We start from the raw sequence: 12,488 nt of genomic DNA on the forward strand, positions 1-12,488 counted from the left end.
AAAAAACGGGAAAGAAACCCACCCTGTACCCATCAGCAGCTTCTCCTCATTCCCTGGTGCCCCAGCCTCCTGGCAAGCACTAACCTACATTCTATTTCTGTGAATCTGCCTATTCTGAACATTTCTTAATGGAGTCACACCTTCATTCACTCTCTGACCCTCTCTAGTCTGAGTTCTGTTGCCATTTCCCCATGAAAAAGTGTCCTTTGGGGGACTTCCCTGGCGGTCCAGTGGTTAGGACTCTGTGCTTCCACTGCAGGGGGTATGGGTTTGATCCCTGGTAGGGGAACTAAGATCCCACATGCCATGCGGTGCGGCCCAAACTGGAAGTGTCCTGTTGCCCTGCTGCCAGGTACGACAAACACAGCTCTGCTCACCTCATTCTCCACCTCTTAGCTGTGTTCAACACAAACCACTACTCTCTCCGGCAGGATTTTCTTTTCTTGGTTTCAGAACTGCTTTTTATCCCACCTTCACACCTACTTTGCACTCCCTTTCGCTCCTCCTTGGGGATCTTAATTCCCCAACCAGGGATTGAACCTGCATCCCCTGCGCTGGAAACACAGTCTTAACCACTGGACCACCAGGGAAGTCCCCCATTTGTACCCCTTCACATGGCTGGATCTTCCTGACCCCCAGATGCTTGTGGTGTCTCTTCGAGGTTTAGTCCTCAGCCCTCCACCCCTCAAGGGTAATTTCATTTAGTGTCTTACAGCTTGAAACATCATCTCTGTGCTGATGATCCTCAAATATTTACTTCTAGCTCTGATATTGTCCGTGAACTAAAGATGTGACTGCTCAGCTGCCTGCGTCACCTTGATGTGTCTTGGGCGTCTCATGGCACATGAAACACTCACAGCACAGCACTTGTGTTTTCTCTCCTCTGCCCCCTCACCCCTGGCCCCAGCTTCCCATCATAATGAAAAATGACGCAGTTGTTCAAGCCAAAAGTCAAGGAGCCCTCCCTTTGTCTACCATCTTTAATACACAACTCTTCTGCAAATTTGTCAGCTCTGCCTCCCGGTTAAGTCACGCGCACATCCACTGCTCCCCACCTCCACCGCCACCCCCTAGTGTAAAGCCGCTAACATCACTGGCGGGGGTGACTGCCACGGCCAGCTCGCTCTGCAGCCACGTGGCCAGCCTCCAGGCAGCACAACAGCTTTCTACAATAAACATCACAGCACATCATTCCGCATGTCATAAGGGGAAACTTCCTTCACTGCCTGTCTCCCACCTCACTTCTCACCACGCTGGCCCTTTGTCTCGATGCTCCAGCTGAAAGGCCTTTTAGTTCCTCTAGCAAGTGAAGCTCAGTCCTGCCAGCGGGTCTGGTATCTGCACCTGTTGGTGCCCCTGTCTCTATGCTCTTTTTTCTTGGGGTGGGAGGGTGGGCATGCTATGCCGCGTGGTATGTGGGATCTTAATTCCCCAACCAGGGACTGAACCCGCACCCCCTACATTGGAAGTGTGGAGTCTTAACCACTGGACACTAGGGAAGTCCCCATATGCTTGGCTTATGCCTCTTCACATGGCTGGTTCCTCCCTACACTCAAGCCTCAGTGCAGCCCCGTCCAGGAGCCCCTCCCAGCCCCAATCATCCTAGCCCATTACACAAGTTATTTCCTTCACAGCACTGACCAAAATCACAACTACTTCTTTATGTATTTAGTGCCAGCTTTGTGGGGTAGGACCTTATCTTATTTCAGCTGGAGCTCCAACACCTGAGAAGGGCCTGGCACACAACTGATGCCCAGTCAATGGCTGCTGAATGAGTAAATGCGTACTGTTCTAAACAGAAGCATCCAACGTACAAAATTAAATGCAGCGAGTACAGAAAAGCGTGAATGCGACAGGTCCTCCTCCTTGGGGACACAAAAGAATAGAACTGTGCATGTGAACTTGCACGGGCTCAGACACGTCCCGAGATCGCACAGGAAAGTGCTAACGCTCCTGAGAAGAGCATCTTCCACACACCTTCTGTACCATTTGAATATGTATATTTTTTAACCACGAGTATGTATCACTTTTGCAATGGAAGAGAATTTAATCAGAAAGATCAATTGGTTCTTTAAGATTTAAAAAAAAAAAAAGCTTTCTAGTGATTTCTCTGACCCAAGTTGAACACATTCTTGGTGATGACAAACTTACAGCTCAGTCATCTGTGGCATGTTACAAATGCAGGCAGGAGGCAGGGGTCCTGGTAAAAACCTCTGAGGCTGGACTCACCCTGACTTCACATCACTATTTACTGCCAGCAGGTATCAGCACTCACCATGGTCGATGTGGCATCCAGGAGGCTCACGACCTTCATCTCAATGTCATCCTGGCCAAAGCTCTTCAGCATCTTCATAACCTCACTCAGCGTCAGCCACTTACAATCCACGTCTTGAATGGAAACAATATAATCCCCTTCCTTGGTTCCTGCCGCCTAAAAAAAAATATGATTTCAATACAGGTCAACGTTCTGTTCAGTGAAATCCCTGAAGTAGTTCCCAAGTTCATTAATAAAATAGTTATCTGCATAAGTTAACTTCAAGAAGGCAAAAATTGTGGTGGGTGTGGAGAGTGTAGGAGGGGGGCCCGAGACAGATGGATACATGAATACAAATAGCTGATACATTTTATTGTACAGCAGGAACTAACACAACATTGTAAAGCAATTACACTCCAGTTTAAAAAAAAAAAAAGGCAAAAATTAATCTGTTTCTCTTTGGGCAAGAAAGGTATGAAAGGCCTTTCACATAAAACCAGGCCTTTTACTTAGAGGAGCCCTAAATCAAATCACCCTAGTGTATTTGTGTGGACAGCACACTTTACCCTGGTGGCTCAGATGGTAAAGAATCTGCCTGCAAAGCAGAAGACCCAGGTCCTATCCCTGGGTTGGGAAGATCTCCCGGTGAAAGGAATGGCTACCCACTCCAGTATTCTTGCCTGGAGAATCCCATGACGGGGAGCCTGGCGGGCTACAGCCCATCAGGTCACAAAGAGTCAGACACGACTGAGCAACTAACACTTAACTCTGTCTGTACTTTACCAGACTGACTGAAAGGGTGCCAGTGAGTTTTGCTTCCAATCTAGAAGGATCCATGCTTACCGCAGCAGAGCAGTACGGATCCAGGAAGTGGACTTGAACTGGGGAGTTTCCTCTCAGAGTGAACCCCAAGTCCCCTTCTTCTGCAGTGAAGTGAATACTTCGAGGAGCCGTCCATCTCTTGTTAGCCGAAAACACAGATAAAGGACCCTTGGGAATAGAGCATCATTAGGTTAGGATCGGAAGGCTGAGTCAGGCATTTGAAAGCTAGAGGAAATGATCATCCTCACAGATTTCATTCGGCCCTGCTCAAGAGACTCATGATACCATCCGCAATAATCTGCACTACAAAGTCATACAAGAACGTTCATTGCCATTTTCTCTAAAAGATCAACATATTTAAAACAAAATTATGTCATATTGCATCTCTACATACTTGCAACTTATAAAAAAGCCTTCCCCTCAAGTCATTATGAAATACATGTTCAACATACCAGCTTCTGGAAGAAGTCCGTTACTGTCACTTTAGAGAACTGTGGGACTATAATTTCAACTTCTCGCTCGGTTTTAGCTGGAAAAGAAGGTTAAAAGTAAAAGCATAAGTGATTCTGTAATTGAAAGTTATTTGTGAAAACTCAGGCCTAAGTCCACTTGGGTATCTACTCTGAGCTATACCCCACTCTGGGGCTGGGACAGATAGTGATATAAGACAAATTCCCTGCCTTCAAGGGAGCTTATTTGCATTCTAGTGCAACAGTGCCCAGCCTTTTTGGCTCTAGGGACCCATTTTGTGGAAGACAATTTTTCCATGGATCAGGGGGCAGAGATGGTTTCAGGATGATTCAAAGTGCATTACATTTATTGGGCACTTTATTTCTATTTTATGGCAATCTCAGGATACTCTGCCTTGACTTTAGGGTTAGGATCCATGCTCCTACAAGAATTTAATGTTGCGGCTGATCTGACAGGAGATGGAGCTCAGGCGGTAATGCAAGCGATGGGGAGCAGCTATAAACACAGCTCACCCCCTGCTCACCTCCTGCTGGGAGGCCTGTTTCCTAAGAGGCCATAGCCTGGTACCGGTCTGAGGCCCAGTGGCTAGGGACCCCTGTTCTAGTGGACATCCTCTGATACTCATAAAATCCTACTGAGAAGTAACTTACATTTCAGGTGTGGCTCTTGGGGAAATACCATGCTTTCAACACTAAGTTTTGGTCAAGACGTGCTTCCTCTTTTCATTATTAACATGCAATGTGAGGATTTCACAGTGAGAAGTGGGTTTGCCAAATCAGTGCATCAATAGCTAAATAGCTCCACCATCATATTCTTGGCACTGCAGCCATGAAATTAAAAGACGCTTGTTCCTTGGAAGAAAAGCTATGACACCCAGAGAGCATATTAACAAGCAGAGACATTACTTTGCTGACAAAGGTCCATACAGTCAAAGCTATGGTTTTTTCAGTAGTCATGTACACATGTGAGAGTTGGACCATAAGATTTGGATGTCTAAGCGCCATAGACTTGGACCAAGCCTGAGCACTGAAGAATTGATGGTTTTGTGATGCTAGAGAAGACTGTTGAGAGTCCCTTGGACTGCAAGGGGATCAAACCAGTCAATCCTAAAGGAAATCAATCCTGAATATTCATTAGAAGAACTGATGCTGAAGTTGAAGCTTCAACACTTTGGCCACCTGATGCAAAGAGATGACTCACTGGAAAAGACCCTGATGCTGGGAAAGATTGAGGGCAAGAGGAAAAGGGAGTGACAGAAGATGAGATGGTTGGATGACATCACTGACTCAATAGACATGAGTTTGAGCAAACTCAGGGAGATAGTGGAGAACAGGGAAGCCTGGCATGCTGAGTCCATGGGGTGACAAAGAGCCAAACACAACTTAGCAACTGAACAACAACAAGCCAACCCTTCCCACGAGGCTAGTCAGTGTTTATCAAAGGATCCCAGTGCAGGCTAAGAATACATGAAAAACAATATAAAAAAAAAGAAAATCTGGGGAAGAAGACTGGCAATGCCAAGAAGGCTGAACCTCTATTCACAGGATGACCCTGTGGTTTCTTACTGTTTCACACAGCATTGGGCTCATGCAGGCTGCTCATCTACTACAAGACTGGTGCTGCCATCCCCAGAAAACCTCACCAGGAGCTGTGCATCTCCCTCCTTCTATGGAGGTTGTCTCTACTTCGTAGCCACAGACCACACTGCAGGGACAAGTTGCCAAGGAAGTAGCCTGTGTCCATAAAGGAGAATTCTTGAGTGCATTCTTGTTTCCACCAACCATCTTGGTCATCTGGAGCAAAGACTTTGATCTCTCTAAGCCTGCATTGCCTCATCTTTAAGATAAGGGTGAGAATGAGTAAAATGAAATTCTATATACATCTGAGGCTTAATGTTGTTCCTCACTTCAGTTCAGTTCAGTCACTCAGTTGTGTCCGACTCTTTGCAACAAAGAGTGGACCGCAGCACGCCAGGCCTCCCTGTCTATCACCAACTCCCTAGCAGATCTCAAATCCTCAACAGACATTAGCCAACTTTACTACTGACAAACTCAGGATTCTAGCTTGAGGAGGGTTCTGTCTCTAGAAGCTGGTCCCTGAAAATGCGGTGGAACTTCAGAGACTGGGGACAGAGGTGTAGGGAGTGGGGTGGAAGAGGGCTTGGTCAAAGGAGGTTCCCTCAATTGGGCTACTTCACTCCCTTTCTTCTAACTCCTGGAAAGAGTCTAGTCATTTTTAACTGTAAGGTCACCTTTCCAGGCAACCGTCCACCTCCCAACTCCTGCCCTTCAAGGCAGAACTGACCACTACCTCCCCAAGGGCTACAGCAACTAACCAGTTTATTTACATATTTCTAAACTCAGGACAGTGCTCAACACCTTAGAGATGCTTAGAAAGTGCTGGTGGTACAAGATCTCTTCTATAAGTGGAATCAGAAACAAACTCATCAGCATCTATTTATGATTAAAAAGAAAAAAACCTCAACAAAGTGGGTATAGAGGGAACAAGCCTCAACATATTAAAGGCCACATATGACAAACCTTGAAAAGTTCTCCTCTAAGATGAGGAACAAGACAGGGATGCCCACTCTTACAACTTTTATTTTACATGGTACTGGAAGTCCTAGCCATAGCAATTAGACAAAAAAAAAAAAAATTAGACATCCAAATCAGAAAGGAGTAAAACTGTTACCATGTGCAGATGACATAATACTACAAATAGAGAACCCTAATTGTTGTTCAGTAGCTAAGTCATATCTGACTCTGTGCAAACCCATGGACTATATTTGAACTAATGAATGAATTCAGGAAAGTTGCAGGATACAAAATCAATAAACAGAAGTCCATTATATAAACATAAATCCAGTATATTCACAAATAACTATCAGAAAGAGAAATTAAGAAAACAATCTAATTTACAATTACATCAAAAATAATAAAATACATAGGAATAAATTTACCCAAGGAAGTGAAAGATCTCTATACTGCAAACTATAAGACACTGATAAAAGAAACTGAAGAAAACACAAATAAATGGAAAGATATTCCATGTCTGTAGACTAGAGAAGTTATATTGTTAAAATGTCCAACTGTTACATATATATATATGGATATAAGCAATCTACTGATTCAGTGCAATCACTATCAAAAATCCAAAGGCATATTTAACAGAACTAGAACAAATAATTCTAAAATTTGTATAGAACCACAAAAGATCCCAAATAACCAAAACAATCTTGAGATAAAAGAACAAAGCTAGACCTCCAGCATGAAATCATGCTCCCTGATTTCAATTATAAATGAAGTTACAGTAATCAAAACAGTATTAGCGTGGGCACAAAAACAGACACACAGATCAATGAAACCACACCTTCCAAGATCAAGCCTTGGAGGAGGAATAAGGATGCAGGTGGCTTTCAAATCATACAGTCGGAGGTGTCAGACAGATAGCAAAGTGCAGATTTCCATTAAAATGGTGGTATGTGGGTGGGTATAGAGCATAGGGAAAATGTCCAGGTAAAAGGCAGTTTCTGGGGTCTCCTGACTATCAGTAATGGCTACAACCCCAGAGTAGGTCATGAGACTTCAAGGAAAGGAATCTAAAGGAAGGAAACCAGGGAGAGGAGACCCTCAAGAATGCCAAGAGGGGAGACTGGGATTGGGAAAGGCAGTCAGCGAAGAGTGGGAAGGAAAGTCGGAGCACAACCAAGGTGGCAGGACCCTGACATCAGAGGTGGCGATATGAGGGGCAGGAGGGGGTCAGCTGCCACTAAAGGGTCAACAAAGACCATGAAGGAGGCCTCGATCTGAGAATGAGAAGGTAAGGATTCCAGGGCAAGAGGAGCACTTGAGCAGCCCTGCCTCTCATGCAGCGCACTCTGCACTGGCACCCACGCCACTCACAGACGATGTCGGGAGCGTCGGTCAAGTTCAGGAGGTCATCGTCCTCCCGGAGCTGAGTGTACTTAAGCTGGGACCGGTCGTGTGCCGCGGACAGCACCTCTTGCAGCACGTCGATGTCGCGGAGCTTCTTGCACAGGCTGGCCTCCCTCATGGACTCCTCGTGGTGGGTAACAGCTTGGCACAGATGGGATTTCCCTGCCCACAGAAAATCAACACCACCGGTCACGCGCAACAAACTGCAACGTGAGCACTTCATGGAGAGCCTGAGTGCCCAAGGATCTGCCCAGAAAGGTGGACATTCTCTTTCCTGAAGGATCTGCCTGGAAGGCTTCAGTCCCTCTGAAATGTGTGTGCAGTATGCTCACTTGTGTCTCTAGAACTATCATTCAGCAAACATTTACCAAATGTTCTAGGCATTAGAGATAAAGCAAAAGCTAGCCTCTATATTCATTGAGTTTGCATGCTAATGACTGAAGACAGAAAAATAACAAGCAAATAAATGTATAATGGGTCATGCGGCATTAAGGTTCTGGAGAAAAATAAAGCAGAAACAAAAGTAATAGGCAGATGTAGTACTTGAGAAAATGCGGAATGAGGAGTCGCCCTTCTATGATGTGTGATCAGAAAAGGCCTTTTAGGAGGTTAACTTAAGTACAGCCCTGAAGCATTCCCAGAAGAGCAGCAAGTGCAAAGGCCCTGGGACAGCAGCATGCCTGAATGTTTAAGGACAACAAGGGGCTTGGAAGTTTCGCTGGGGAGAGTGAAGGCTGCAGAGAAGGATGGAGAATGAGGCCAGAGAGGAACAGGAGCCTGACCATGTCCAACCTCAAAAGCACCGGTGAAGACTCCTATCCTTCTCTGGGTGAGATGAGAGCACGAGGGCTCCTGGTAAAAAGCTGGGCAAGCTGTGTGACCTCTCTGGACCTCTCTCTCCTCAAATGAAAACTGGGGATCATACCACATCTATCTCATAGGGTTGGGTGAGGTTTAAGCAAGTTAATGTCTATTAAGCAGGCACCACATAAGCATGGCTTGGACCAGGGTAGTAGGTAAGAAGTGATCAGATTTGGGATATTTTTCTAGGTAGAGTCAACAAGATTTGCTAATCAAAGATGGGTGAGAAAGCAAGATGAAGGTAAAGAGTGAGTCCTAGGTTTCTGGCCTGCAAACCTAGAAAGATGAAGTCACCATCACTGAGATGGGGAAAGTGCATGGGTGGGATGGGGGGCAAGTTTGAGTGGTGGAAGAACTCAGATTTGGACACAGAAAACTTGCTCTGAGATCTGTTAGAGACCAAACTAGGACAATTCATTATCAGTTCTTAAGTGTGGCCTACGAAATGCATGCTTCCAGAATAGGATGACCAAGGACCATCCCCTGGACCACTAGGGAGCTGGAAGACTGCCAAAGCACTGGCTCCACTGTGGGAGGGCTGGGCGCACACAGAACCCATGAGAACACAGCTCTGGAAGCCTGCTGAGACTAGAGGACTGTGCCTCCTGGTTTCTGAATCCAGAGTGGCCACAATGACTCAGAAGACCTACTCCCCAGGCCCTGCCCTGGCAACCTGTCTGGGGTTGTCAGTGAGTGGGAGCAGCTGGATGGGTCAGATGGGACACAAGGGAGGAAGGGAGCAGGAGAGCCAGCACGCACCCAGTAGCTGCCGCTGATGCACATTCTTCAGGGTGGCCAAGGGTGTCAGTCCCTCTGGCATGTGGCTGTAGAGCTGGGACAGGCACTTCTCCTGGTGGTCCTCATCTTCACCAGGCTTCACTGCAACAGGAACCGCAAGATAGATCCTTTCTCATGGCCGTGGTGCAGCCTTTATACACGGCTCCACAGACCCACTGAAATCCCGCTTTCAACTACATCCCCAGCTTAACAAGGCACTTGGGATAACAGGTCTCCTTTCCAGCCCTAGCCACACCCAGGCAATCCAACCCAAGGTCTTTGTGCAGGGGGGCCAATCTCACTCTAGGGGCTCATGATTTGGCTCCAAGGCTCTGATCTCTACTTCCTCCCAGTCACCATCTCACGAACCTTCAAGCACAGCCCTGCCTTAAACCTCTGAGGGCCTCCCTGCCTGCACCCTCCCTGGTACATGTCCATTCCTAACTTCACCAAACCACCCAGCACTACCTCAACAGCCTCCGTTCCAGGACCCAGTCAGATCCTGTTCTCACTCTAGCTGTCCTCTCCTTCCTCGTTCCACTGGAAAAGTCCCCCTCAGAGTCCCAAGTCTAACTCAGATGGCAGTGCCTGCCTCGGAGGAGCCTCCATGACTATACCAAGGACTCCAACTTCTGCCCCATTTGTGTTCCTACCTCAATGACTGTATTTCTATTGGTTTACCCGACTAGTTCCGCTCAAAAGACTATAATAATCCCAGCAGGAGCAGCTAACACAGAGAGGCCTCCATATAAGAAGCACTATATAGCTTTGCACAGAGGCGTTTAGTTTTCACAACAGCTTGTGAGATAGGATCTCTTCATATTTCCGTTTTATAGATGAGAAAACTGAGGCACAGAGCAGCTAAGTAACTTGCCCAAGATCACCTAGCTAGTAAATGACAGAGCTGAGATATGAACCCAGGCAGTCTGGCCCCAGAGGATGGCCTTTCCGTTACTTGGAGGGCTGCCTTGATGAGCACAAATTGCAACAAAAGTCCCTTCCCCACCTACAACCTCAGATCAGAGCCAAGATTAGGGGGAGGAGAGTGAGGCGTTCACCCTAGGCTGAAAATTTAAGCAGGTGCTCTAAACCCAGCCACCAAGGTATATATGATAGTTTAATACAATTTTCTAAGTATCAAAATTAATGCAAAAATATTCATGATGAACATCAAATTTCCTTTGTTTCATGCTCCAATGTGGCTCAGCATACCACCGTTATTATCTGCATCTTCATTTTCTTTTATTAATTTGTTTTTGACCACGCCACACCGCATGTGGGATCTTAATTCCCTGACCAGGGATCAAACCCGTGCTTCATGAAGTGGAAGCACGGAGTCTTAACCACTGGACTGCCAGGGAAGTCCCAACCGGTGTCTTCATTTAAAGTTTTACGGTGTCTTCTTTTAAAGTTTTGATCACCGTGAATTTTTGCCTCAGTTTTGATTCATCTACAATTACATGTTAAAACATTATCTCAATTACTGAGTTCACGGGCATCCCCTTAGATTTTGTGTTTGAGGTGAGTATCTCCCTGATCTAGCCCTGGTCCTGGATTCCAGGCGAAATATCTCCATGAAGCTGTCAGCTCCACCCCAGGCAGAAGAAACGCTACCCCCTCCCCCTCGCATAGCAATACCACATCACCCCTCATCCCACCCTGTGTGACAGCTACCTGGGCCTACGTGTAACCCCCACCCTCTGCCCCCAGGCTGCTGAGCATCTCTCAGGCAAGCAGAAAGCTCTCGCTCAGCTCAGTGTCACCCAGAGGCAGCAAGCCTGCAACCCTGACCAAAGCCCGGAGCCCCAGGCCGCCCAGCCTTACGCTGGTGGTCGATGAGCAGGGTGGCTGTGAAGTAGTGGGCCAGGGCTTCATAGTGGTGGGCCTTCACGCAGGCCAAGCTGGCCCAGGAGTACGGGATGTTCTCCTTCACCGGCTCCTGGTTCATGGCCGTGTGCAGCTGCCGATAGACCTCTCCCACCTAGAACGGAAGGAACACTGGGAGTGGGGAGCCTGGCACAGGGGCCCTCACGTATCCGGGCTGCAGAAAAAGAGCCCTTTCTTCTCTGTGGCGGCCCCTGCCAGAGGCCGCTCCGCAATCTGGGAGCTATTCCAAGGGCTCCCAGTGTTGTCAATGTCAGAGTTAACAGGGAGCCTGGGCCACCATCATTATGCTGGTCTTTAGGCTCAGCTGCAGATGGAATCAGTGATCCGTATCTGAAACACTGACTTGCCAACAAAACGCAAGCCAGTGCTCTGGCCAGCCAGGGCGGGCAGGCTGCCCAGGTCACAGGCAAGCTGCCGTGGGAAGCCCCTGCTCTCTCCAGTGGGCCCACACCAATGCACCCTGCTCGCCCCAGAAGTCAGGGGAAACAGCAAGGCTCACCTTGGCCGCTTCCTGAGCCACCTTCACCAGGAGGAAGAATTCGTTCTGGAGCCCAGGGAGGCAGACCTTCTCAAACGTGCTTTCTTGGGCTTGTGCCAGCATCATTTTGACCAGCACACTGAGCATGGCGGGGCTCATGTCGTAACTTGGAGTGTGAGTAAACGTCTCCTTCAGGTAGTTTAAAACCCCTGCAATTGGAATTGTTTTGAGAATTAGTTAGGGATATCCTGTTTATTTCACCATTGCTACTCAAGAATATAAAAAATGATGAAGCAAAAATATGAAACTAGTGTCTCAAAGCATCTTTAGAAAACTCTGATTCTCAATTACCATAAAAACCAGCAATTCCACTCCTGGGTATAACCCCACAGAATTGAAAGCAGTGGCTTAAACTGATATTTATACAAGAATGCTCATGGCAGCATTATTCCTAGTAACCAAAAGGTGGAAACAACTCAAATGTCCATCGACATTTGAGATATGAGGATAAATCAAGTGTGGTATATACATACAATGGAGTATTTTCAGCCCTGGGACTTCCCTGGTGGCCCGGTGGCTAAGACTTCATACTCCCAGTTTGATCCCTGGTCGGGGAACTAGATCCCACACGCCGTAACTAAGATCAAAGATCCCTTGTGCTGCAACTAAGACCTGGGGCAGCCAAATAAATGAAATAAATATATTTTTTTTAAAAGGCAAGGGCTTCCCTGGTGGCTCAGCGGTAAAGCATCTGCCTGCCAATGTAGGAGGGCTGGGTTTGATCTCTGGCCTGGGAAGTTCCCACATGCTCATAAGCAGCTAAGTCCCTGTACCGCAACAACTGAGACTGTGCTCTAGAGCCCAGGAGCCACAACTACTGAGCTCACACGCTGCAGTTACTGAAGCCCGCGTGCCCTAGATCCCATGCTCTGCGATAAGAGAGGCCACTGCAATGAAAAGGCGTTGCTGGGCAACCAGAGTAGCCCCCCCGCCCCCTCACAAC

The 12,488-nt window shown here is 47.2% G+C and overlaps 1 protein-coding gene across 1 annotated transcript in view; it reads right to left on the reverse strand.

The window, feature by feature from the left end:
- RHPN2 (rhophilin Rho GTPase binding protein 2) overlaps window positions 1-12,488 on the reverse strand; it is a 70,586-nt gene that overhangs the window by 3,165 nt on the left and 54,933 nt on the right. The window contains exons 8-14 of the mRNA XM_019979934.2: window positions 11,507-11,694; window positions 10,945-11,101; window positions 9,103-9,222; window positions 7,450-7,644; window positions 3,529-3,605; window positions 3,098-3,244; window positions 2,276-2,431 (exon numbers count right to left, since the gene is read on the reverse strand). Of these exons, the coding sequence (XP_019835493.1) occupies window positions 2,276-2,431; window positions 3,098-3,244; window positions 3,529-3,605; window positions 7,450-7,644; window positions 9,103-9,222; window positions 10,945-11,101; window positions 11,507-11,694 (1,040 nt within the window). The remainder of the gene's footprint in view (window positions 1-2,275; window positions 2,432-3,097; window positions 3,245-3,528; window positions 3,606-7,449; window positions 7,645-9,102; window positions 9,223-10,944; window positions 11,102-11,506; window positions 11,695-12,488) is intronic.

The sequence above is a fragment of the Bos indicus genome, chromosome 18 (genome assembly GCF_029378745.1).
Source record: "Bos indicus isolate NIAB-ARS_2022 breed Sahiwal x Tharparkar chromosome 18, NIAB-ARS_B.indTharparkar_mat_pri_1.0, whole genome shotgun sequence".
Taxonomy (NCBI): domain Eukaryota; kingdom Metazoa; phylum Chordata; class Mammalia; order Artiodactyla; family Bovidae; genus Bos; species Bos indicus.